This window comes from Diceros bicornis, chromosome 5 (assembly GCF_020826845.1).
Source record: "Diceros bicornis minor isolate mBicDic1 chromosome 5, mDicBic1.mat.cur, whole genome shotgun sequence".
NCBI lineage: Eukaryota > Metazoa > Chordata > Mammalia > Perissodactyla > Rhinocerotidae > Diceros > Diceros bicornis.
In genome coordinates, this window is record NC_080744.1 from 40,006,994 (window position 1) to 40,034,343 (window position 27,350).

The 27,350-nt window shown below is 43.3% G+C and overlaps 2 protein-coding genes across 6 annotated transcripts in view; one reads left to right on the forward strand and one right to left on the reverse strand.

Annotated features, from left to right (window-relative positions):
- Positions 1 to 10,215, forward strand: part of CAPN3 (calpain 3) — a 45,266-nt gene extending 35,051 nt beyond the window's left edge. Inside the window, exons 13-24 of one of the 3 annotated variants that reach the window (XM_058541349.1) lie at positions 371 to 579; positions 1,403 to 1,439; positions 3,224 to 3,241; positions 6,435 to 6,542; positions 7,490 to 7,567; positions 7,952 to 8,009; positions 8,131 to 8,195; positions 8,682 to 8,750; positions 8,838 to 8,916; positions 9,137 to 9,253; positions 9,559 to 9,617; positions 9,994 to 10,215. In XM_058541349.1, coding sequence (XP_058397332.1) covers positions 371 to 579; positions 1,403 to 1,439; positions 3,224 to 3,241; positions 6,435 to 6,542; positions 7,490 to 7,567; positions 7,952 to 8,009; positions 8,131 to 8,195; positions 8,682 to 8,750; positions 8,838 to 8,916; positions 9,137 to 9,253; positions 9,559 to 9,617; positions 9,994 to 10,020 — 924 coding nt within the window. In that variant the 3' untranslated portion in view covers positions 10,021 to 10,215. The remainder of the gene's footprint in view (positions 1 to 370; positions 580 to 1,402; positions 1,440 to 3,223; positions 3,242 to 6,434; positions 6,543 to 7,489; positions 7,568 to 7,951; positions 8,010 to 8,130; positions 8,196 to 8,681; positions 8,751 to 8,837; positions 8,917 to 9,136; positions 9,254 to 9,558; positions 9,618 to 9,993) is intronic. The other 2 variants (XM_058541347.1, XM_058541350.1) reach the window with 2 other exon arrangements.
- Positions 10,216 to 11,161: 946 nt separating this feature from the next.
- ZNF106 (zinc finger protein 106) overlaps positions 11,162 to 27,350 on the reverse strand; it is a 63,263-nt gene continuing 47,074 nt past the window's right edge. For all 3 annotated transcript variants that reach the window (XM_058541344.1, XM_058541346.1, XM_058541345.1), the window contains 8 exons: positions 23,232 to 23,348; positions 20,128 to 20,319; positions 19,592 to 19,654; positions 18,766 to 18,885; positions 18,172 to 18,243; positions 17,306 to 17,377; positions 15,525 to 15,671; positions 11,162 to 15,088 (listed from right to left, as the gene is read on the reverse strand). In XM_058541344.1, coding sequence (XP_058397327.1) covers positions 15,032 to 15,088; positions 15,525 to 15,671; positions 17,306 to 17,377; positions 18,172 to 18,243; positions 18,766 to 18,885; positions 19,592 to 19,654; positions 20,128 to 20,319; positions 23,232 to 23,348 — 840 coding nt within the window. In that variant the 3' untranslated portion in view covers positions 11,162 to 15,031. The remainder of the gene's footprint in view (positions 15,089 to 15,524; positions 15,672 to 17,305; positions 17,378 to 18,171; positions 18,244 to 18,765; positions 18,886 to 19,591; positions 19,655 to 20,127; positions 20,320 to 23,231; positions 23,349 to 27,350) is intronic.

Consider the following 27,350-nt stretch of genomic DNA (forward strand, 5'->3'; position numbering starts at 1 on the left):
CACAGACACATTCTGAGAGTGACTGCCCTCTTTGGGATGGAGGAATCGCCTCCCTCAGACCCCAGCCAAGGCCCCTCCTGCCTCCTTGGGGTCCTTCCCCAGCCTGGAGGTGATTCGGAGCTGACCAGCAGCAGTTCTGGTAAGTGGCCCTGAGTGGGGGAACGACAGACTTGACCTTCATTCCTGCATCACAACAGAAATGAAGAGGAAAGGGGGTGGGGAGCTCCAGGGATGCTGAGCTATTTGAGGCCTTGGGAATTGGAAGTAGGTAGGTCAAGACTGCGAACTGGGTGACCAGGGAGTTGGGAAGGGATCACTGGAGGGAACTGTGAGGACGGGCTCAGGTCCCTGGGGCTCTTCTCCCCATCAGATGCACGGGAACAGGCAGCACCTGCAGAAGGACTTCTTCTTGTACAATGCCTCCAAGGCCAGGAGCAAGACCTACATCAACATGCGGGAGGTGTCCCAGCGCTTCCGCCTGCCTCCCAGCGAGTACGTCATCGTCCCCTCCACCTATGAGCCCCACCAGGAGGGAGAATTCATCCTCCGGGTCTTCTCGGAAAAGAGGAACCTCTCTGAGTGAGTCCCAGCCCCACTTTCCCACCTGTTCCTAAACGCCCATGTGGCCCATTATAGAGACTGGAAGCATGGGGCAGCTGGACTGCTCTCCTCCAGGGGTCCTGGGATACACTGACCAGGCTGCACCTTTTCCTCTGCTCCTGAGCCACTGGCCACATCTCCCCTATTCATTTATTCATTCATTCATTCATTTATTCATTCAGTCAGTCAATCAGTCAGTCATCCCACAGCTATTTATTAAGCACCCACTGTGTTCCAGGAACTCTTCTTCTAGGCACTGAGGATGGAGCAGTGAATTAAACAGAAAGTAATCCCCACCTTCATGGAGCTTGACTGTCAAGCAAGAGACAACAATGTACAGGAAAAGACATATACATAGTATATTAGAGTTAGATAAGTGATAAGGAGAAAAAATTAAGTAGGGAACAGGGATAGGATGTGTTGGGGTGACTGAACTTTTAGGTAGGGTGGCCAGGGAAGCCAGCAAGGCCACATCCTGCCCTCTTGGCCACCACAGATGAGTTCATAGGCCCTGCCACTCTGACCTCTGTCCCTGAAAGAAGCACAAGGTCTGTGGGTAGGTGGCTGGGTCATGCTTTTGGGGAGCTCTGGGCAAAGCCAACAAGAACCCATGTGTCTGCCCTTGGCTTCTGGGGATGGTGCCTCATGGGGCTGGTTCCTGGTGTGGGGGATGTTAGTTCATGGGGTTCTCTTGAGGTCAGTCTCAATTTGGCTCCAAGAAACCAGGTGACCTGAGCAAATCCTCTCTGTGCTTCCTTGCTGCTGGTGACACTGAGACCCCTCATGTTTGTGTTCCTCACAGGGAAGTTGAAAACACAATCTCCGTGGATCGGCCAGTGGTGAGTGGTTTAGCTCTTACATGTGAGAAGGTCCAGTGGGTCACCTTCCCTGATCCAGGAAGGGGACAGGCGGGTGGTGGAGGGGAGACTGGGTATTGGCAGAGGGAGATGGGAGTCTGGAGGGTGTAGAGCAATTATTCCATGTTACCGCAACTTCTGTTTGGCATGACCGGAAGTAATGGGCCTTATGTCCTGGAGCCATTTAGTCAGTCCAGGGGCTGGGAAGTACAGGAGAGAGTCCTAGAAGGGAGAAGCAGTTTGAACAATTAGAGGGAGAGGTCAAGGCCATAGGAAGGGAAGACAAGAGCGGCAGCTAACATTGGATTATGAGGTGCGACCTCATATAGAGAGTCTGGAGTCAGCATCAAAACCTGGGTCCTCCATCTACCAGCTGGGTGGCCTGGACAAGTTACATAACCCCTCTGACTCAGTTTCCTACTCTGTAAAATGACTCTTGCAAGGCTTTTGTGAGGTCTGAATCAATGAGATCATGTGTGTGAAGTGTCTGGCACAGCATGGGCCCTTAAATGGTGGTTATCATTCACATGTTGTCTATCTTACAAGGTACTTCTCACATGTGTTATCTCACTTGATCCTTGCGAGGTTTCTGAGATGTAATAAGGTTATTATTCCTGGTTTTCAAGTAAGGAAGTGGAGGCTCCTTGGGGTTAAATGGCTCCCTCGAGTTCACAGAGCTCATAAGTAGCAGGGCTGGAACTCACATCCAGATTCTCGGAGCCCAGACTCAGGCTCCTTCCCCCACTACCACACTGAGACCTGTTCCCGGGGGTGTGAGACCCAGAGTTAGAAGCACAGAGTTGGTGTGTTTGGGGTCTCCTTGTGTTGAGGAGTCTTGTGACTGCCTTGGGGCTTGGGCCCTGGTTAGTAAACAGTCCCTTGTGCCCTATGGGTGTGAGTCGGGCCAATAAGAGGACAGCAAATGCCCTACTGAACTGTCTTCTGGGTAGTGGTGCTCACGGTTCTAATCCTGACCCTGTGCCAGTGCCAGATCTTCTGGTGCCTTCTGAATTACCACAGACGTTGGTTTTAGTATTAAGTGCATTTGGTTCTATTCTTATCTTTTGGACGTTGGTAATCCGTGAGGAGTATTTATCAGGAGTTGCAAAAAAGCTTATGGGAGCTGGCATGTCACCTAACTGAGTAGACCTGGTAGCTCTGGGGGTTTTGGTGTCCCTAGATATGCCTGCAGTTTCTCAAGTGACACTTGGCTTCCGTGTTGGAGGGACAGCTGGAGTGGTGGCGACTGTGGCAATCTGGAGGGTGCAGAGAGCAGCTGCTCTCAACTCCCCAGATTTTTGCCACAGGGGGTCGAAGGCCCGTGCAGCCTCAGACTTTCTAATTTTACAAAAGAAGCCCAAAACCTGGATTTCCATATTAAGTCTCTCCCTATGTTAAATATTTGCTAAAAGACAAACCAAAACTCTACAAATCAAGGAAAATTCATTTTCAGGCCAGTTTGGGTGAGCCACTATTTTGGTGTTTTAGTAACCAACTTCATTAAGAAATACAAAACAGCCAGAAGATCCCTTTCCTTGGCCATGTCCAATAACAGAGTGGTCTATAAAAACAAAGCCGTAGCAGCCACCGGTCACTGGGTCCGGAGAACTCTCTTTTCCCTTCACCCTCCAGCCCCTTTTGGCTCCATGTGACCTGGATTTCTGGACCCTGGAACCTCACCCCAAGCTCAGGACCAGGTGACAGGGAAGCCAAAAGCCACTAGCTTTTCACTTATTCTGCATTTACTCTTTCCTTTCCTTGTGCAGAAAAAGAAAAAAACCAAGGTGGGTGTAACGGGGTGAGTGGGTAGACAGCACGGAGTGTGTTGGTGCATGTGTGCGAGCGTGCGTGCACCAGACCCGGCCCTTCCCCGCTGCCCACTACCTCCTTCCCTGAGCTCCTGTCACAGCCATAGGTGCGGAACAACGATAGCTAACACTTGCTGAGTGAAGGCTAGGCGCCAAGCCCTCTTCTGGGTGCTTTCCATGGATAACTCAATCCTCGCAACACCCTGTGAGGTTGGTACTATTATCAGCCCCATCTTGAGAGGAAGAAAAGGTACAGACAGACTGACTAACTAGCCCAAGGCCACACAGCCAGAAAGTGGCAGAGCCAGTACTTAGAGCCAGGCAGTCTGGCACCAGAGTGAGTGCTCTAGAGAACCACCATGCTACACTGCTGGCCTCTCACATAAGGGAGGAGAGGATGCCCAACCGGGAAAAATGGGCCTGGCGTGGGGGTCCTGCAAAAGCCACGAGGAGCACCTTTTCTTTCTCAGAAGTGTGTCTGGCTTTGCTAATCAAGGTTTGATACTTAGAGGGGAATGGCAACTGGTTCTGTTCCTCAGGGTACAGTGAGAGTCATGTAAGGGTTTCCACGGAGAGCGAGGGTCTTGCGATGCCAACCTCCTGCTCTGTAGACAGGACAGCTCCTTCTCCCTCCTCTCTTCTCCCTGCCTGCTCCCCACTTCTCCTTTTTCTCAGCCTTCTAGGGAAGGGGTGGCAGAGGACGCCCAGCAAGGCTAAGTCGTTGCCAGGGCTCTTGTTCCAGGTGAAGCCTGTTGCAAATTCCCTTCTAGAGAGCAACCTCTCACTCCGAATGCAGCCCCCCCTCGAAGTCATGGGCCCTGACGGACTCTGCTTGCTGCCTGTGTCCAGATAGCAAAGGCGGAAGAGGGACGTCCACCCTCCCAGACCTGGAAGAGCTATTCAACTTGACTGGTTTAAGGGGGAAGAAGGAATGAGAGCTCCCTGGGCAGCTTCTGCTCCTAGGGTCCTGGGTAGTTGCCGTCCTCCCCTGAGTCACCAGGGCCTCTAATAGTCCATCCTGGGTGTCCTGGTTGTAACCACTCTGCTGTAAGGACAACACTGTTGAAGGTGACCATGTGTGCTAAGAGCATCTCAGCAGCCTCAGAGCAAAGCTTTCATCTGGGACCAGGGACACTGCGTCCTCTCTGTGGTTCTGGAAGTTAAGATTAGTTATTTAGCAGCTCAAACTCTCTTGTACTCCATCCTCGCTCCATTTACCCCATAACTTCCCCGTGGTCTCCAGGGCAGTAATGCCTGCAATAATGGCTTCCCCTTGTAGAATTTTGGCTTGACCACCCAGAGTGCCATCCAGCAATGACTGACCTTTGGGCATCCTCGAGCCCACGGAGAGTAGCCACAGGCCATCAGACAAGGTTAGGTGTTAGTGTTTATGGTGGGGTGCTCCCAGTACTGGTGCTGGTGCAGACCACAGCTGACCATCAAGCACCATGAGTCAGGCACTGTGCTGGGGGAAAACACACGTTGTTTTCAGTTACCACAGTATCTACAGCATAGGTGCTGTTACTATTTATTCCCCTTTTACGGGGGAGGATATTCAGAGAAGCGGAGGGACTTGCCCAAGGACACATGACTAATGAGTGAGGAAACTGGAACTGGAAACCACACCTATCTGTTCCAAAACCCGTGTTTCTTGCCCTCACCTCTCTGGTGCAGGCCCCTTAACACCGCAAGGCCCGTGTTGTCCAAACCCACACTTCGGCCCAGAGATGTGTGTCCGGCAGGGGTGCCCCATAGTCACACCACGTCCATGGGCACACATGCTCCCTCAAACTATGACCTACACTTGCTAGGGGATCCCCACAAGCATCAGTTGCATGAGCAAGACCCTTTGCTTAGAAGGCAGAGCAAGCCAGGGCTTTTGGGGCAACTAGGAGCCACAGCCGGAGGATCTGTTTCCACAGATCTGTCCATTCGCGTTGTCCTAGATGAACAGTTGTGGAAAGGCAGATGGGGACTTGGAGACCAGGCGGGTTCCTTTTCTGCTCTGAGAGACTCTGACTGCCCCACTGCTCTCTGCACTGCAGCCACCAGACCCTACAGCCTGGGATTCCTCTGGCTTTCCCTGCAGGCTGTTCAGCACCGGCCAGGATTTGCATAGCACTGCAGCCACTCTCCACCCTTTCGTATCCTCTTCACTTGCATGAGCATGACTTGAAAATATCCCTCATATTTGTGTAGCATCTTAAATGTTTTTTTTTTTTAAAGATTTTATTTATTTATTTTTTCCCCCCAAAGCCCCAGTAGATAGTTGTATGTCATAGCTGCACATCCCTCTAGTTGCTGTATGTGGGACTCGGCCTCAGGATGGACGGAGAAGTGGTGCCTCGGTGCGCGCCCGGGATCCGAACCCGGGCCACCAGCATCGGAGCGCGCACACTTAACCACCAAGTCACGGGGCCGGCCGGCATCTTAAATGTTTTTGCAGTGCAGCTGTACACTCAGTCTCTCATGTGATCCCCACGGGAGCCCTCTGGGAAGGGCAAAGCAGGTTTTATCATCCGCATTAATGAAGGAGTAAACTGAGGCCAGGGAGGATATTTCTTATACATGAGGGGTGGGCTGGGATCCCAGCCCAGTGTTCTGACCTCTCACCCACTGACCAGGCCACTAATCAAAGTCCTTTTTCAATCTATTCTCTGCAGAGTCCTAGAGGTCCCTTGCAGGTGCCTCAGTAGCTGCCATGGTGATATGGGAGTGCTGAAGGAAAAGAGCTCTGCCCTCTTCATCGAGCAAAGAAGCCCTGTTTTTAATGACTCTATATACACTGGGCTTCTGGGGAAATTTAATTTGAACAGTGTGTCCATTTGAAAAACAAGCCTACAAAACATTTGAAAATCACTGCACTAGATCACCCTGCTTTCAGCATTCTTAGCATTTTCACATGTACTAACTACCTTGTTGAACCCTCATAAATCTACCATGAACAGATAAGGAACTGAGGTCCGGAGAGTCTTAGCATCTTTCCCCAAGTCACACAGCTTGTTAGTGGCAGAGACAGAGCTTGAACTGAGGTTCAAGAGCTCCTAACTCTGCTCTTTTCCTCTTCACTGGACAAAGCTGCTCCAAGAGGGAGGTTGCCTCCATGTGCCTGCTCGGCCTGTAATCTTTCTTCCTTCCTGCCCCCGCCCCACTTGCCTCCTCTCTCCAGCCCATCATCTTCGTTTCGGACAGAGCAAACAGCAACAAGGAACTGGGTGTGGACCAGGAATCAGAGGAGGGCAACTCAAGCCCTGATAAGCAAGAGAAATCCCCACAGGTTTCTGAGCATGTGGCATGAATGGGGTGGCTGGCACACAACCAGGGTCCTTCTATGCTCTTGGGGTGCTCAGGATTGGTGGGGTGGGGTGAGCCTTTAACATCTAGAGCTTTGGATTTGTCCCACTGACCTTTTCTCTCATCAAGTTCTAAAATTTGGGATGCTGCATGGGTGAGTATCTTCAGGTTGGCAGCCACCCCAAGCCCATCCCAGGCCTGGGAAGGACAGGCTGAGCCTCCCTGCTGGAGCCTATCCAGCCAGGCAATGAGGGGAGGAGGCAAAGCCTGAGACACAACCACTCCTGTTTCCTGGTGTCAAGCTCCTGACAATGGAGGGATAAAAAACAGTAGTAGAGGAGGGCTGACATCAGAAATGGATCCTCCAGAGCTCAGGGGAGGGTGCTAGATGGGAGTAGGGAGAGGCGGTCACATAAAGCTTAGTGGAGGTGAGGCTAAGGGACGAATCAGACAAATCCAGGGCCACCTCCTCTATCCTGCAGTGCCATGCAATGGAGTGGGGATGGAGGGGGGTCCTCTGAGGACTTGGCCCTGATGACAGAGGCAGCTGGAGGTATCAAATGGTCTGGCCCGCTTTGTTCTGCTGGGGCTCATTTGGTTGGGATGGTCAGGCTCAAAATGGTGCAGAGGGCTCCAGCCGGTGGGGAGCAGGGAGAGGACCAGGGGCTGTCTGCATGGCTAATCGATCTCCTCTGGTTGGGATGTCTGGGCTGGTGAGGTATGCAGTGAAGGGTCACTGGGGCCTAGATAGTTCTCACTCCAGTTCACCAGGTTCAACTAAGAAAGAAGAGCATGTGCCCCTGTACCCAGCTCCTGCTGCCACCTAGCGCTGTTTTAGGCACTATCTCCTTCAGCCCAGAAGGAACTTTCCTCATGGGTCTGTCCATCTTCCTGATCCCCGTGAACCTGTTTTCCTTCATGTTTCCACAGCCACAGCCTGGCAACACTGATCAGGAAAGTGAGGAACAGCAGCAATTTCAGAACATTTTCAGGCAGATAGCGGGTGACGTGAGTACCTCTGACCCCAACTCCCATAGATTCTCTCCTTTGATTAACTGCTCAATCTGCCATTTCATTATTGTCCCATCAAGGTCATTTTGGCTTTTAGTGGAAATAGGGCTATATGTGTATAGCATAGAAATCCACAAGTTGAGTTTTGGACCAACACATCCACTGGGTGGCTCAGAGGCCTTTTGCTCTGAGCTGCTCACTGCAGTCTGGACAACTGGAGATGCAGTATCTGCCTTCCTCAGAAGAGCCCCATCTTCCCCGTGACAGAATAGCATTGACAGGAACTTCATAAACACGGACAGCTGGGATTTGCTTTGCAAAGCCTCTGCTCCATCAGCTGCTGTACTCTTGAACTGTGACTCTCTATTCCTTTCCTCCTAGGACATGGAGATCAGTGCAGATGAGCTCAAGAATATCCTTAACACAGTTGTGAACAGACGTGAGTGGCTCAAACCGTATGTGGGGGATGGGCAGGTGTGTGTGTGTGTTGTGTGTGTGTGTGTGTGTGTGTGTGTGTCCAGTTATCTGAAAATAGCTCCTCGCTCTTCTCCATACCCCAGATAAGGACCTGAAGACACAAGGGTTCACGCTGGAGTCCTGCCGTAGCATGATTGCTCTCATGGATGTATCCTTCCTGCCACCCCTTCCCAACCCTCTGTCTTCAGCCCCTGTGCAGCCTATGGGGGCCAGGGTAGCACTGAGAGGTGCCCAGTCAGGCAGAGGGGCCCAAATTTGTATCCAAGGAAACACTTAAGGAGGTCCTGAGTCAGAACATCCTGGTGGCTGGTGTGAAAGGAGCTGCTGGAGGTGGCACAAGTTGGGAAGGCCACTGGCCTCGCTCTTACCTCAGGCCTGGGATTCTGCCAGAGGCCCTGCCCAACAAAAGTGGTCCTTAGGAGGCAGGCTCTCTGGGGTATAAAGTAGGCACTAACTTTGATTGGGGAGGTATGGAGGAGAAGGTTAAAAACCAGGACAGCACAGTGGGTAGGACATCCTGGAGAGAGCCTTCCTATGGGGCTACCTTCCCTGCAGGGGCCCCCTAGAAACCCCCTCTCCCAAACCAGGGGGATTTTGCTATGTGTGCCCTGTAGCCTTGACCTCCTTCCTCCAGACAGATGGCTCTGGGAGGCTGAACCTGCAAGAGTTCCATCACCTCTGGAAGAAGATTAAGGACTGGCAGGTAGGATGAGAATGAAGCATGGGCGTGAAGGGGGGTTGAGTCAGGGGTTTAGTGTGTGACCTCTGTCCTCAAATTTTCTATTGCCAGAAAATTTTCAAACACTACGACACAGACCAATCTGGTACCATCAACAGCTATGAGATGAGGAATGCAGTCAATGACGCAGGTGCTGGGGAAGAAAGAGGGTGGCCGCGATGGGGACTGGAGCTGGTGGAGGCAGGAATGGGAGGGGAGAGCCAGACCACTAGAGTCCTACTAGAGAAGGAAGCAGAAAGGGTTTCTCATTTTCCTTTCCCAAGCCACAGAGTAGCCAAGAGGCAGGGAAAATGAAATGCAGACCTAAGGACTCCCACTCTACTTCCTCTCCTCACGTGCTGCCTCCACAGGATTCCACCTCAACAGACAGCTGTACGACATCATTACCATGCGATATGCAGACAAACACATGAACATTGACTTCGACAGTTTCATCTGCTGCTTCGTCAGGCTGGAGGGCATGTTCAGTAAGTCAGGGGCTACTCGTCTGCTCTCCTGTGCCCTTCCTGCCCACTCTCCCACAGGGACAGCTGTGGCAGCAGGAATCTCAGCCTGATATCTTCTGATCGACTCTACCCAGGCTGAACAAAGGCGAAGGCCCTCTTTAGGCTCAGAATGGGATGGCAAAGGGAGGATTACTGGTGATACTCTGCCTAGCAGATTTGTGTGCTGAAGGACAGCACTTACCTCATGGTCCTCCTAAGAAAAGTTACAGTAGTGGAGGGGGAGTGGGCCTGTAACTGGCCTCTGGCCTGTGCTTTCTTCCACACAGGAGCTTTTAAAGCATTTGACAAGGATGGAGACGGTATCATCAAACTCAATGTTCTAGAGGTAAAGCCTACTAGAAGCAGTACACTCCCTCTGTACCTTAAAATTCAAGGTGGAGGAAGCAACGAGGCAGACCAGACCCACTGTGTGCCCCTCACTTCCAAATGGTGGAGGAGGGATGGGACAGGAAAGGAAAATAAGGGAAGCTCAGTACTGGGGGATGGCTTCAAAGGGGCCTCAGCTCCTCAAACAACCTTATACTAGAAAACATGTACCTTCCCAGGAGAGATCTGGGGGAAGGATGCAGTAAACTGCTGCTGCTTAGAAAATCTTCCCGCTGTCTGGCATGCTGGGGCTGTCTCTTTCCCTTCCTGGAAGATCCCTAGGGCTGGGCTCTCTTTTCTCGTTTGTATTCTGATCTCGGGACTTCTTTTTTCAGTGGCTGCAGCTCACCATGTATGCCTGAACCAAGCTGGCATCATCCAAGGCCACGCACATCATTCAGGATTTCAATTTCACCCAACACAGCTAGAGCCACTTACCTCCAAGGATGCCGTAACCGCACCCCTAGCAGGCCTCCGGGCACCTGGCAGTCTTGTTCCTCCTCCACTTCACTCCCCACTTGGCCTCAGGGCATCAGTCCATCTGTAATGCCCAGACTGACCCTCTAGCTAAGGAACGAGGAAGGGGGAACAACTCTGTCCCTTTGCCACATGGAGGCAAGTGTCTCTGTCTGCCTCAGCTAGTTGTAGCCCAGCTGAGAGCTTTGCTTGGAATCTGAGCCACCTTGGCTCTGAAGCAAATGCTCTCCTTAGCTTGCCCGAGGCTGTTCGCAGAAGCATTTGGCAATGGCACTCAGCACTTCCTCACGCTACAGCCCTCTATCACCTTATGTTCTCCCACTCATGGGACAGTAACTAAACTAGCACCTGATTCTGCCTGATTGTTTCAGAATGGGCCTGCTCCAGGGTAAACTAGCTCAGTGGAAGAAGGCTGGATACTTTGAGTTGTCTGACTCATAAGTTTGGCTGCATTCTGAAAAAAGCTGATCTAAATAAAGGCATATGTAAGGCTGATTTGCTAGTTTTGTTTTCTCACGTTTTGATGTCAGCCACAGCAGTGCTACGTAGCTTCCAATCTTACACTCACCTATAGCGTATAGAGAGGCCTAGTTTCAGAATACGACAATGGAAGACACACACACACACAAATAAAACCCAAACCCCACTTTAACCATGCCTATTGCTGTTTCTTGAACATAGGAATCACTCAGATACTCTCCAAGATATATGAGGAAAGGAAAAGGAATAGCTGTTGGCATGTAGAACATCAAGAATAAATGGGTCAGCTATAACTGGAAGGGCCAGTTACCCAAGTGTAATGGAGCAGAGATGTAGTTTTTAATCCTAGCTCCTCTCACTAACTGACCTGTTGTATGACCATGGACAAATCCTTAAATGTAGCTGTTTGCCAAACTTAACTGGACCGTGGTCCATGGCATATCTATAACCATCTTATGTTTTCTACCCACTTTCCTTCTTGCTCTCTATACCAACATGGAAAAAGAAGGGTTTGGCTACAAATACGCAGATAAGGTAACAAAAGTAAACAATTAGTAAAATTACTTTATTTTCCTCTTGTATTTGCTTTATATCTTGCTTTATAAAGTTAGGAAGTTCACAGCTTTATACCAAAATGTAAGAAGGCTAAGCTATTTGCTTATAAACATTTTTGCAGTCAAATGTCATCTGATTTCATTCTTCTAAACCATATTCAATATAAAAAGAATTTCAGAGACCAAGGGTGCTGGAGCAGCTCTAGGGCATGTATGTCTCTTAAGCAGGAGAAAGGTCTTCAACAGCCTCTCCTCCTTGACTCCCCCTAACCCCCCAATTCAAGTGGGCTACTACCTTGAATTTAGAGCAAATCTGGGAAACTTCAGTCTCCATGTGACCCAGTAGGGCCACGTACTTGGGGGTTGGAGGTGAGGTTAGAGGTTACTGTCTGATGAGTGGCAGGTTTGGTTTACATCAGGATTTCACATCCACTTGCATATGAAACTCAGTGTAGCCCAAATCACCCCCACCACAGCTTCTGTCCTATCCATTAGACAGCCTCTCTGAAATCCTGAGGATCCTGATGGTTGGGGGCAAGGATGATATCACTATTTTATCAATGTGGCAGGCATGGCCTTCATAGCAGTTCTAGGAGCTCTCTTTTAGTTAACAGGAACAAAATTTATAAGTCAGCATATATAAATCGCAGTTATTTGAGCAAACCAGAGGGTATGTGCTGTTCAAATCCCACTTCACGATATACTCTGATCTCCCCTCCAATGAATTCTTCCATAAAACATACCATACCATTCCACTAAGGGTTGTACGCCTACTCCACCAAATCATTCACATACCTGGTCACTAAAGTAGTCCACTGTATAATCTACCAAAAAGAAAAAAAAAAACACCAAAACCCCACACCTTTGTTAGGCAAATAATCACTTAAACAGCAATAATACTGCCTATAAATTATAGGTAGGTCAGGAGCTAAACACCCAACTGCTAACTCTTCTGAGGCAGAAAAAACGTTTCCCCACAAAAGCAAGAGTGTTGTAGCAAGGACATTCTCTCAAATTCAAGTAACATCAGGTCAAGCTCATTCTTTGCTCTTAGAGTTTTGTTTGCACTGTGTTTAACTGCTTTATAACTGAGTAGAGGAGTCTGCCAAAATACATTGTGAACCTGATTAAAAACTTCAGGATAAAACCTCAAGTGACTGATATTTTATCAGAACAAACTGCCATTAAAACACTAGCATATGCACACACAAGGATTTATACTATCATTTTCTTGGCTTCGAGCTGTTAGAAGTAGGCACAGGCAATTAAAATAACATTCTAAAAATGGTTTCCAACTCCTTACGAGTCGGGTTCTGTCAGGTATACAGTACCTGTCAAGTACTGTAATACCAGAGTCAACGCAAATCCCTGAGCCACAGCTCTTCTCTGAGAGGAGACAGAGGGCTAGAATCAGGCAGGACATTGCAGAAGACTTAAAAATGGCCAAAGTTCTGCATAACTTTCAGGACACTTAAAAGTAATAACACACAACCATAAGCAGCCAAGATGCTTATGGTGCCTTTATTTCTAAGCAGAGGGCTAGAACAGTTCATTTAACACCAACCTGGTGTTAAACGAATTTTACACATTCTTGAAACAAAGACATTATTGCCACTGCTTCAAAGAAAATTTTTGTGAAATGAGGAAAAGTATTAAAAGTATAGGTGGCCACGTGCATACATTCGTAGAAGGAACATTCACAATTGCACACACAAAGGCAGACAGACTGTTCAGGATTCTACCAAATCAGTTCTTACTGATTCTATCGGTCTGTTCATACCTTCAAAGGTTCCCTACGATTGCCCAACACCTCACATACCCCCTTCCTCGGTACAAGGCTCCACCACTCTCATTTTTTCAGACATGTCCTCGGAAACAGGACAGAAGGGCACCTATGCAACAGAGCATGCAAGACTTTCTTAGCACACTGCCCAGCCAACGTGGAAATGTGTGTTTACTACAGCCAGAGAAAAAGGCTAGGTTTAGCAATAAACTCACATGTACTTTCCTGGGAAATCACCATTCCCAAACCCACAGAACAGCCTAGCTTCTCTGGTCACCCATACAGGAAATGGGGGTGAGAGGTGGGAAAAGCTTCTTATCTCATGCAGAAACAGTACAAATACACTTTATGCAATAGGATCTTCTCTGTTCCCTCTCAACTATCATGCAAATCTCAATGGTGTCGTCAACAAGAGTTTTCCCATTCACAGGAACAGAAGTAAATAACTTGTGGGGCCATTCATTATCTAGTAGTAGCTCCTAGATTAGTTCTTAACGTTTTTTGGATCTAGTAAGAACCACTGGAGCCTTTCCTGGGAAAAAAGAACACATACTTAGTCTTGCATACAACTTTAGGGGGTTCGCATACCCTCTTAAAACCTAGCCATGAACGCCCAGTGAAGTCCCCCTGCCCTAGAGCCTGAGTGAAGATATGTGAGTAGATGCATGTGCACTAACAGGGGTGGACATAAACCTGATGCTCTGCACTCCTAGAAAATAGTAGGCTTCACATCCCGAAGCTTTGTATGTGACACTGGGCTCTTTTCCTTTCTTCTATCTCTCTGAAGAATCTTTCAGAGTTTTGAGAATCCAGAAAGAAAAGGCTGGAAAGCAACACTTCTATTGCTCCTTCTAAGAGTCCAGAGAAAATCCAATAACAAAGCAGCCTCACTCAGATTTTGTTAATTCGGCTGCTCTCAATGGACAGGTATAGTCTTCACCTTCACCAGACTCCACTCTTCTTTCCCAGCTAGTGGGGAGGTGAAGGCAAGATACCAGTTTCATAAATCAGTCTCTAGGAAGCCTGCCTGAGGCCCTAAAAACTGTCTTCAGATGCTTTATCCTAACTCCCCCATCTTGGGTGCTGCAGGTGTGGGGGAAGCACCTGCGAGCCCAAAGGAAGTATTTGATGGCTGCCATCAGTCTAGGCACAGCTAGATAGTGGGAGAGATAGGGGTTGGCAATGGGGCAAACTAAAAGGTTTCAAACCCACAGTAGGCTTGCAGAGTCAGAAACTGGAAAAGGAGATAAAGGCGACACCTCCAGTTCAAAAGGCCTGACAATACCTGCAACAGTGAGGGCCCAGGTCTAACAGCAATATTTCAAGGTAGACGTTAGGCCTGTGCACTGTCTTGAACCGAGCACTCTACCAAAACTTACACAGAGGTTCAATACGGAGTGCCGTCTGTAAGGACTTGTCATTAAGTGATTTGCTGTCTGAGTTCCTAAAATATAATCAGCAGTCACTCTAACTGTTAAAAATCTACTGTGTGTCTCTTTAGCATTTAAAGCCAGCTCTGTCCATCTACAAAGCAAGAGAATATTGAAACACACTGCACATAATTGTTAATTAAGAAGGGAAACTATTTGCTTCCAATTTAAATACCCAGTTATTACAAGTGGAGAAATCAAAACTGATCCCCAAAATCCCCAAAATTTGAACAAACTTGTACTTAAAAGCCTGACTATAGGTTTAAACCATCATAAGAACATAAACTAAAAATCACAAACTGAAATCAATAAAATATACTAAGATTACGGTCAAATTGGGTAACTAATTAAGATCTGTATCTTTAATAAACATCTGGAGAACACCAGAAGCATAAATTACTATACGCCATGCTGTCCGAGAGGAGTGTGGTTCCTTAAAAATCAGATAAATCGGACAAACCTCCAGCAAGAACTTAAAATGTACCCTATCATCCCATAGAGCTGCCCAGACTTAGGCTAGTGGTAAGCCTGGCTAGTAACCCCTTTCTCCTTCCCTGCTTCACTGGGGAAGGGAAGAGATTGGCCTGTGTGAGGGGCTGATGTGAAATTAGTTCAACTAATGACTTCCCAACATGGGAGGCAAAAAACTTCATGAATCAATTTTGCTGTCATCCTCAGCATGTCGTTCAATGTGGCCTGCAGCATCCTAGGAATAAAGGGAAAAGAGCCCATGAGAGACAGTCTGCAGTAGCACAAGAGCAAGTCAAAGCCAAGGAAAGCTTCTTGGGTACATTCTAAGATCCATACATGAAAGACAGTTAGGACCCAGCACTTTGCCAATTTACATGAAATTATGCACTTAAAGATGAGTTCATGTCTTGGCACAAGAGCACTGTAATAAACTTCTAGGTTCAGTTACTGGATTTGAAACATTATCTTTAGGCTCTTTCTCAAAAACTTCCCAATTCTTCCTTTGAAACCTCATTAAGCTATCCCTCAAATCTCTGAATCATAATAAAAAGAAAAATCCCTAGACTCTCCCTTTTTATTGCAATTTTGAACATTCTAATAAGGCAAAAAAGGTTTACCGAATCCTGGTCTGAGCAGTCGACCCTGGTCGACCTCAAGTCCCACTGATGTACCTGTTTGGATCCTTTCCTAGCAGTAAAAAAAGCATCACAGTTCTTCCAGCGACACTTCAGAGTTTGAAAGTTCGGATTCGTGTGGTCAGTCAGCAAATGCTGTTTTAAATGATCTATAACACCGAATATCAGAGAGCAACCATGCCACTGGAGAGAAAAAGAAGGAGAGGGTAAGTTAAAAAGAGTACAGGAAATAGGCAATCAGCACATTCCTGACTTGTATCCCAGAAGTACTGCGGAAGCAAAAAGCAAGCCCCTATTCTTTAATTTATTCTTGGCTAGAAAATTTAACAGCTGGGGCAACCAAATTAATTATCAATATAATGAGGAACCTTGTAAAGATCAGAAAGTCGTCTGACACTTTGCTATTTTGAGAAGGCAGAGCACTAAGTACAACCGTTACATTGTTACATAAGGAAAAGGTTAGCAAATATTGACAAATTATCATGAAATTCAATTTAAACAATACTCATTCTTCATCTTGCCATCGTAAAATGAGTCTCTTAGTCCATTTATTTAAAAAGCCAAACAGCTTTCCTATAATACTGAAAGGGTTGTTTTTAACAACTCTAAGAACTGTTGACTTGTAAACTTGAAAATAAAAATGTCTGATAAAGAAAACAGTATTCCTGGAAACATTTGTTGTAGAAAACTGGGTTTGTCATGGAAGCCTGACTACTTTACTCACAATTTTTACCACTTGAATCACAGTCTTGTGATCACCTACTTTTTTTTTTTTTAACTGTACCTTTACTTATAAATGTGGCCCAATTTCACCTGTTAGTCAGACAGCATAAAGACTCTTTGTCGTGCCTTTTTCCCTACAGACTTGCTTGTAATAAATCTTAGGATTCTAACATGTTCATTTCTAAAAAGTAAAGCGAATTTGAGTTTTTCCTCTGTCAGCACTATTCTGTCCCTCTAGCTTTAAAACCGGAAGGAATTTCCCCATTTCTCTAGATAAATTAACTATTTGGATATTCTGGATCTTGTTGTACTAGATTTTGCTTGCCTTCACTGAGAAGACTAAAAATCAAAGATAGTGAGATGTAAAAAGCTGAAAAGTAATCAGGCTGTGGACAAACCTAAAATCAAATTTAAAAATGGAGAGTGTTCATTTCATCAATGCTGAAAAAGAAGTTAGGGTTTAGGGAAAAAAAATTCAGTGCTATAAACTTTTCTTTGGTCACTACTAATATTAGAACTGATGAAACAAATTAAGGTTTATAAGGAACAGTGTGAAAGTTTTGAGAGTTAATCATCAGCTCACACCCCAAAATAAAAACCAAGCAATTTAGCCTAGTGAACTGAGGTTTAGAACTGTAAGAATAGAAATTTTTGCCTATTCCTCAAAAACCAATAAGGACACAAACCAAACTATTAATATGTGTAATATCTGAGGAATGGGTATAGTACAGTGGGCAGGTAATGAAGGTAAGCACTTCCACTTTTTATTTCATATACCTCTGTACTGTTGATATTTTTGTAAAAACACACTGATTTTATAATAAAACAAAAGAAAAACCACCAAGGAGATACTCTTTAAGTGGACGATATTTAAATATACTTCATATCTAATCTTAAAATAGACTTTTCATTAAAAAAGTATAGAAACTTTTTATGTATGGCTTTTAAAAATAAGCTTCCTTGTCCTGCAGTGGAAGGCATAATGTAGATGCTCAAATATGTAAAATGCTAAACTGATGATAATGAAGATCTATAAATGAGCCTAGGGTTAAGCAACATTGAAGTCTGGTGACAAGGCAAGTTTCACTCCTTACCCAACAGCGGTAATTCTGCATCAGATTTAGCCTCACGGACTGAATACTGCCATCATAACAACCAGTATAAATCTAGAGAAAGAGGTTTATCGTGTCAGACCAAAACAACACACAAAAAAACAACTACAAAACACCTTCAAAATAAGAGTCAAAAGCTACTTGTGGCAGCTATAATAAGAAAGCACAAAACCAAAACCAGCCCCAGAGTACCACAATGGGAAAGGATCTTCTAGATCTTCTAAACACTTCGAAGCTGTGCTCCTTAAAGAGCCACTCTTGGGACTGTGGCTGAGAGCAGAAGTGGCAGGGCTTGGAGGCACCCACTGATACTTTAATTGGTGTAGCTCCAGCTTCTACTGGGCATTACACATTAGGCATCTGTATTTCATTGGAACAAAGGGTTCTTCTGCTCAGAGTTTGAAAAACATCCATTCTGGTTCAACCTCATGATTTAAAAATAAAATAAATCAAGGATTAGCAGCGCTAAATGAGTTAGCTTCTACTTTTAGGTCTGCTATAACTATGCCACACTGGCCAAATCTCCTGACTCTATTTCAATGCTCTGTTCAGATCATAACATCTCTGGAAAAAGCACCACTCAATTTTTTCTGAAAACATCTTAAATTTATCTTCTATTTAATGATGGATTAGATTTTAGCTATTAATAGAGAATGGAATATTCAACAATGTTACTGGGTTACTTCTCAATATTATAATGCCAAGGGATAGAAAAGCATTCAATAATGAGGCATATCAGAAACAGATGTCATTTTTGGAAGTGACAGGTAGTAACATTATTATCAGTTTGCAGAATTTTTACTAAACACATTCAAAGGCAAATATGTGACATGGCAAATAATACTCACCATACTTTTATGGATGGTCATACACATAATCATGTCTTTGTGTCCTCCATAAACTTGCAATCGATCATGGGACTTAGGTGTAGGAAAAAAATAGAAAGAGAATTAAGGTCATCTATACCTTGTGTTTAATAAGCACTGTCCCTGAAGGCCTTTGGCAGATTTAAAACTACACCTGAGGTACCAAGCTGAAGCACCAGTAGCAGTTTAACAGAGATATAATCTAACAGCCGTCTTTCTAATAAATCCTCCTCCTCAAGGGAAGAGCTGGTAATTGGAAACAATAAAACCAATTTCTGTGAAGTGTCAAAGTCTCAAATCTGAAATTGCACACAAGGAGAACCAGATAGATTTTAGAGACTATGTTGCTCTCCAGAAATCATTTAAGTTTTGACACCTGTGAGCCGGACCATACATCTCATAGCAGTATTTCTGAAAGTGTAGTCTATGGACCAGCTGCTTCATCATTATCCAGAGCATGTGTGAAGAATGCAGATTCCTGGGTTCTACCCTAGACTTACTACATAAAAAAATCAACACCACAAAATAGACAATCTCCCCAAATCATTCAAGCAAAATACTGGATCTAAATTCTACCTGTAATTCGTAGACACGAACAAATTTATCCAGGCAAGCAGTCACCATCACTTTTCCCAGGATGTTCACCACAGTCACTGCATGATTGTGACCTTTATAGATCCGTACAAGCTCACCAGTCTGTATCAGAAAAGAGATGAGAGTCACTAGAGTGACTTTCAAGATTTCTTTTGACTTTTGATATTTACGATGCCATAATTCTAAAAGTCATAATTCTGAGGCTGTTTGTACACACACGTGGCTGTACTAATTTTAACAGATGAAGTACTCCCACAAGCATTTGTTACCTATACAAAATATATGAAATGTATCCTGATGGAGAGAACCTAGTGTCACAGAAAGAGAAGGGCCACACTCTATCTATACGTATTTTATAGCTTTCGAAGTGTTTTCACTTTTACCATTTCATTGGATCTGGACAACAAATCCTTGAGGGTGGATTATCCCCAGGTTTAGAGACCAGGAACTGAGCTTCAAAGAGCTGCCTCTATGACCTAAGCACAGTCTCTCGGCTGTTTTTATTTGTTCTATTTTAAACTATGTATCATATCCACTTTCTTAGAGCCTCAGATGCTCAGTTTATCTCAAGTTAAAATGAGGTATTCAAACTAAACCTTACATAAACTTTGAGTCCGCCCCCCATTAAAAATTTTGATGAGGTCAGAATTTCTCGGGTGCTCAATGCTATCCCAGAGCTTATGCATAGAGATCATCATTAAGCTTTTCCCTGGAAAAAGGGCTTAGTTTAAATTGCAAGCAATCTAAGGAATCCTTCAAGCTTTAACCACCATTTTATTAAAGATTTCTTTACACCAACATGGCTTACATGAATGTTGTGGGCATGGACTGATTGATCACTGGAGCCACTGAACACAAGGTCATTCACCACCTTAAAGAAAAAAATTCAATGAGTTACATTACATTCGGTATAAGGTTCTGAGTTTCCTCTGTACCTTGTAATGCACATTGGCAAATTCTAATTTCCATCCCATTTAGAGATGAGCATGAACTAGGTATAAAGTAAATTTCTCAAATTTTCTGAACTGAAACTTACGTCCTACCACCAGGCACTCTGATGAACTGACAACATATTATTTGGTTACCTCTTCAGAATGATTAGGAAGTAGCCTAGAAGGGCAACAGAGTATATCTACGTTCTATAATAAGACACACTTTTATTTTTTCTCAGTTAATATATTAAAAAATAGTACATCCCTTGGTGACCCAGGCCTAAAGGAAAGGACTGTAATCTCCTCGCTCTTTTCAAGATGACTGCGTTCTAAATAAGGCATTAGGCAATGTCATTCAAACCCTTCTATTTGTGCCAGACAACTAACTCCTGTTCTCTTGCACTATACTTGCCTTCATGCAAAGAATGGTTTTGCTGTGGCCCTCCAGAGTTCTAAGGAGCAGTCCATTCCGTGCATCGCGTACACTAATGGTACAGTCATAAGATCCCACAACCAGCAGCTTTCGGGCACCTTCCTGAGCTGTGGCAAGACAGCTGACGGCCCGAGGGCCATGGCACTCAAAGATTTCAAGTCGTTTGTTGTTCTGAAAAAATAAGCCATTATATGAAGTAAAAGCAACTAAGCTGGAAAATCTCAAAATAACCAAAATCACTACCTTGATACAGACTCTAAATTCTATTACTTATACTTAAATTCTCATACCCACTCCCTATCTTTAACTTCCCAACCTCTGCCATTCCCATTCCAACTCTCTTTGTGTTCAGGACTCCCTCTTCTCCCATTCCAACAGGGACAAAGTCTTAACATTATAAACTCATTTCTAACTTCAACCCACACTATCCTGATCATAATTAGAACTTGGTTCTCTTTTTATGCCCTCTCTCACTTCCCTTAAGTTAATGATAATGAATGATCAACCTTTTTTTCACACTTTAATACATTTTCCATGCCACAGGCCCAAGAACTCTTTCACTGTTTTCCCTTTGGTCATCCAAAATTTATACAATCTATTAGTCATGATGTTTCCAAACTTCTCTATTGAGAACTACTTTCTTAGACAATTTCAGTAAGTCTCCCATTCACCACTTTTCTGCTATTCTGACGTTCTTCTGACTTCTGGTTCTATGTCATCTCTCACGACATCATTTAGTGGACTACAGAGCCTTTGTAACAGTCAGAGTGCATGATCACATCCTGAATTCCCACACATTCGTTTACCTCAGATTTTAGACTTGCTTCCCTCATCCCCACATCATTCTTGCTCAGAAAGTCTCTCACTTTCCCAAAACCTCTAAAAACATACTTCAGGTGCAGGTATGGGGTAAAACTCCCAGAAACTAAGCACAAAGTAGCAGCTGGGAACCTACAGAGCTGAGCACGATTTCAGCTATTTTGAAGTGCTGGGGAGACAGACTGATGGAGTTCAGTGCCCAGTGGTGGCCAGGCCCTGTTGAACAGCCCTGGTTTTCTGTTGACATCCCAGAAGCACCGCATTCTAGGAGCACGGGCAAACCAGAGAAGGCCCAGCCCTCACAAGCCTTCAAAATTCACATCTCTGCAGAGATTCTCAAATCTCTGTCTTGAGGTCCACCTTCTCTGGGGCTTTTCAACCATTTAAAGACCGTTTCCATTTGAATTTCTTGTCATCATCTTGCCTTAGAAGTCCTGCTCCTAATTTCTATCTTTGATAATATTAATCTCACAAAAAAGAACAGAATTAGGTAATTATCAAGTTTTATCCTTTAAAATATTTTTTAAATGCATTTTTTATTTATTGATTTATTTATTTTTGTGAGGAAGATCAGTCCTGAGCTAACATCCGTGCTAATCCTCCTCTTTTTTGCTGAGGAAGACCGGCTCTGAGCTAACATCTATTGCCAATCCTCCTCCTTTTTTTTTCCCCAAAGCCCCAGTAGATAGCTGTACGTCATAGCTGCACGTCCTTCTAGTTGCTGTATGTGGGACGCAGCCTCAGCATGGCCGGAGAAGCGATGCGTCAGTGCGTGCCCGGGATCCGAACCCAGGCCGCCAGTAGCGGAGCGCGCGCACTTAACCACTAAGCCACGGGGCCGGCCCTATCCTTTAAAATATTTTAAATTTATTGCTTCTTCTTCATTTTTATTGCCCTAACCAAATCTAATCTAGGCTGTTAGCACTTGGCAACTGGAATGCAAAAACCTTCACTATTTACTCTTCTGTGATCTATTCGTACCAAGCGAATCAAATAACTTGGCACTTAATTTATATACATACTAGATTTCTTCTAACTTGATTTTAAGCTTCTTAAAGGCAGAAACCATAACATAGGGCCGGCCCCACGGCTTAGCGGTTAAGTGCACGCACTCCGCTGCTGGCGGCCCGGGTTCGGATCCTGGGCGTGCACCAACGCACCGCTTCTCCGGCCATGCTGAGGCCGCATCCCACATACAGCAACTAGAAGGATGTCCAGCTATGACATACAACTATCTACTGGGGCTTTGGGGGAAAAAATTAAAAAAAAATAAAAAAATAAAAAAAAAAAAAGAAACCATAACATATTTTATTGCATCCCTTATAAGTAGTTCCAGCTAGCATGTGGAAGGAGAGATAGGAGGTACTCACTAAACACGTGAATGATACTGTAACTGGGCATAACATAGTAAACATTCTAACATGCGGTTAAAAGATGACCAGATGACCTTGGGCTACAGGCTACAACTAATTAGTAACCAAACCTATCACTTCCACCTCTGAGATTACATCTTTTATCCATTCTCTTCTCCTCATCCTTAGTCTAACCTTTCATGTCAGCTTCCATTACAAAGCCTCCTAAATGGTCTCCCTGCCTCTAATGATACCAGTATTTTCCAATCTCATCAACTCCAGAGTGACTTTTTCTAAATTACAATTTGGACCATGTTGCTCATACTTTAAAGCCTACAAGAGGCAGTCCAATTACATTAACAAAGCACACGGGGCCATCAAGAACCGGTCCCTACTCATTTCCTAAACCTTATCCTGGGGCCTAGCACATACACATGCTCAATAAAGGTTTGTTCAATAAATGAATTTATCTTAGGGTTAGGAAAGAATGAGTCCACACGGGCATGAAGGCAAACCTTTGACTTAGTCCACTTCACAGAAGAGGCTACCCTCATGAAACCCTAAACCACATCAATGTCATACTCCAAGGAATTTAAGCTCATTTTTCATGGTGTCATTCTTAAAATGAGATAGACCAGTTTAACTTGTGACTCATTATTTGGCCCCAAATCGTCAAGCTTGGTTTAATTTAGTAGAGTTACATTTTAGTCCTGGCACACTTGGGCCTGAGCAGACAGAATGCAGGATCTTGTTTCACTTATACCAGGAGACAACAGTTTTTGAATAGCAGCTAATTCTGTTGCTTTCTCACACAAGAAAACAGGAAAATGTCTGCCTTCTACTTCTTCCCACACACACTCACATTATTTTCAAGTGGCATGGGAATTCAGCCTTCTCTCCCCAACCACTAACCTTTATGTTGAAGGTGACCACAGTGCCATTTGCCAATCCTGCATAGAGAATTCGCCATCTACTGTGGAGGCAGAGAACCCGGTCTTCCAGCTGTAACTGCTCCACACATTCTCGTGTCTAATAAAAAGTACACAACACCTAATCAGCAGTGGTTAACAGGCGAATAAAATGTGAAAACAATTCTTCTGAAAGCAGAGTGTGAAATGATTGTTATGAGGAAGAAAATGTAGCATCCTCTATTTTGTAGAAGACTATCTTAGATTTTTTTCTCCTTTGAAATATGTGGCCAAAGACACTCAAGCTGTACATAATATCAAAGACAAATAAAAATTCTAATAATGTTACCCATGTTTCTAATTTGGAATATAGAAATTCTTCAAAGGGCACTATGAATTGGGTCTTAGCCTCTTAAATTGAGTAGCCAAATTAAAGCTGCATTTGACATCTAAAAAGGAAAATGAAGATTATAGGTGCATACTGGATAACTGCATTAAGCAAATATGTGCTTTTCTACAACTGATTCTCTAATTCAATAGCTCCCAAACGCATCCTTCAAACCACTGCCAGGTTAGTTGGTCCAAAATTACCCAAGAAACTTTAAAAATATATAGAACTCCAAGTTCACCCCAATCTCTGAGATTCTAATTCAGTAGGCTCTGGAATATGTATATTTTTAAAAATTTCTTTAGTAATTTTGATACATATCCAGGTTAAATAAGAGTTTGCTTTGACCTTCAAGAAGTTATTTCCATGAATTTCCAGAACTGGGTTATACTAGCAAATCTAATTACCCACAACCTAGAATAGGGCCAGTAACACAGTAAGTGCTCAAGATTTGCTGCTGAATGAAACTAAGTGACTAAAGGCCCAAGTGAAGCTTTTGAACAGGCTTGGATACAGAAGTTAAAGTCAAGATGGTTGTAAGTGGGTAGGATGGGACAAGCTGTGGGTAGGATGACAAAAGCTGTAGCTGTCAAAGCCTTTGATCTCTTCTCCCAACCTTCTTTCATACCTAAAAGAGTCAGTCTTTTAAACTATTCAATTTCCCCCACAGAATTACAAATATAAATGCCACGTATCAAATTGTAAAATAAAGAAAAAGACAATAAATATAACCAAATGTTAAAATTTCATGTTGTCTCTGGTTAACTCAGGTGAAATCCTTTTGTAATTTTATAGGTGAAATTGAATACTATATAGTAATAAAAAAGAACTATTAGTACATGCAACAATATACATTAATTTCAGACATTATGGTGAGATAAAGTTAGGCATGAAAAAATACAAGTAGTATGGTTTATTCACATGAAGTTCAAGCACAGACTAAAATAATCTATAACGACAGAACTCAGAATAATGGTATTCTTTGAGGGGGGTGGTGACTGGAAGGTGTATGAGGGAAGATTCAGGGGGATGGAAATGGTCTATATTTGATCTTGGTGGTGGTTACACAAATGTATACCCATGTAAAAATTCATCCAACTGTATATTTAAAATTTGTGTACTTTACTAAAGTTATACCTCAATTTGAAAAACTGGCTAAGAATTTTTTTCACTGTACAGTCTCACTATGCCAAATACTACTCAGTTAGAACCCTTAAAAATACTGAGAAATCTTTTAAAAGTTTTTGCTAATTTTATAAATCAAAATGGTACTGAACTTTTGTTTTAATTTCCACTTATTGGCAAGACTCTATTATTTTCAAATAGTTATCTGTATTTCCTCTTTTTAAGGAATTTGTTTCTGTCTTTTCCCAATTTATGTATAGGGATTTTAGAATTTCTCTTCTCAAAGGGGTAAGCTCCTTACAACACAATATTAACCCCATGTTTATCCTATGTTACAACTATTTTTCCCTCTTTTTACTTAAGACTATTCTCTTGACAAAATTTGTTTACAATTTTTTAACAGCTTTTTGAACTATTATTTCTACCTAATAAAATTCACCATGTAAAAATATACATTTCCTTAAGTTTGGTAAAGTATACAGTCATGCAACTATTACCACAATCAACTTTCAGAATGTTTTCACCACTCCAAATAGTTACCTTTATCCTCTTTCAGTCAATTCCCACTGCCATCCAAGCAACCCTGATAGTTTTGCCTTTTCTAGACTGTCATATAAAGAGAACATACAGTATGTAGTCTTTTACATCCGGCTTCTTACAAAGCATGTTTTTGAGGTCCATCCATCTTGCTACATGCAGCAATGGTTTGTGCCTTTTTGTTGCTAGCATTATTCTATCTTTTACATTCCACCTTTATTTTATGCACCGCCTTTAATCTATCTACCAGTTGATGGATGTGTTAATTGTTTCTATTATTTTACTAAAATGAATAATGCTGCTATAAGGTTCCTTCTTTCATTCTGGATATTGGAAATTTGTGTCTTCTCTCTTTTTTGATCAATTTAGCTACAAGTTTATCTATTTTATTTATCTTTTCAAAGAACTAGCTTTTGTTCTCACTGATTTTTCCCTATTCTTTATCAGTTTTATATACTGTTGATGTCCATTCTGCTCTTTATTATTTCCTTTCTTTTACTTATTTTGGGTTTAACTTTTTCTGCTTTTTCTAATTTCTTAGAAACCTAATTGATTTTAAACCTTTCTGTTTTTCTAATATAAGCATTTAAACACTATAAATTTCCCTTTCAGTAATACATTAGCTGCATCCTACAAATGGTAAGTTGTATTCTCATTTTCATTTAGTTTGAAATATTTTCTAATTTCCCTTGTGATCTCTTTGAATCATGGGTAACTTAGAAGCATGCTATTTCATTTCCCCATATTTGGGGATTTCCCAGATTTCTTTCTGTTCTTGATTTCTAAATAAATTCCACTGTGGTTGGAGAATATACTCTAAATGATTTCAATCCTTTTGAGATTCTCATTGAGACTTATTTTATGTCCCAGCATATGGTCTATCCTGGTGAATGTTCCATGTGCACTTGAAAAGAATGTGTATTCTGCTCTTTGGGGTGGAGGATTCTATAAATGTTAATTAGATCTTGTTCATCAGTGGTGTTGTCCAGTTCTTCTATATCCTTGATGATTTTCTGTCTAGTAGTCTATCAATTATATAGAGAGAGGTGTTGAAGTCTCCAACTATACTTGTGGATTTGTCTATTTCTCCTTGTACTTCTATCAGTTTTTCTTCATGTATTTTGGAGCTTTGTTATTAGGTACATTTATTTATAACTTATATCTTATTACATTGTTATAATTGTTATATTACTATATTTATAATTATATCCTGCTATACTGACCCTTTTATCATTATGGAATACCACCCTTGTCTTAAAGTCTATTTGCCTGATAGTAACAGAACCACTTCAGCTTTTTGTTACTATTTGCACAGTACATCTTCTTCCATTCTTTTATTTTCAACCTACTTATGTCTCTGAATTTAAAGTGCATGTCTCATAGACAGCACAGATTTTGTTGTTTCTTCTTTACCTAGTCAATCTCTGCCTTTTGATTTTAGTGTTAATTCACATTTAATATAATTATTAAATATGGTTAGATCCGGGTCTCCAATTTGCTATTTGCTTTCTATTTGTTTCATTTTCATTTCTCTGCTCTTCCTTTTCTGCCTTGATTTCTACTAAACAAATATTTTTTTAGTGTGCCATTTGAACTCCTCTATTGAAGTTTTTAGCTCTATTTCTTTGCATTATTCTTTTAGTGGTTGCTCTAGGGCAGTTGTTCTCAGAGTGTGGCCCCCAGACCAGCAGCATCAGTATTACATATTAGAAATGTACATTCTTGGGCCCTATCCCAAAACTACTGAATCAGAAACTCTCAGAGGAGGGTCCAGTGGTACACATTTCACATACATATCTTAACAAGCTCTCCAGGTCAATCTGATGCATGCTGAAGTTGTGAACCAGCACTCTAGGGATTTAACCTCTTTAAATTATAACAATCTAGTTCAAGCTAATACTGACCTACTCCCAATAAAATATAAGAACCTGTACCAGCACAACTCCATCTCCTCCCCCTCCTGTGTGTTCCTGTTATCACACATATTCCATCTATATGTTAAAAACCTAATGATTTAGTACTATAAATTTTGCTTCAAATAGTTAAGTCTTTTAAAGAAATTAAGAATATACA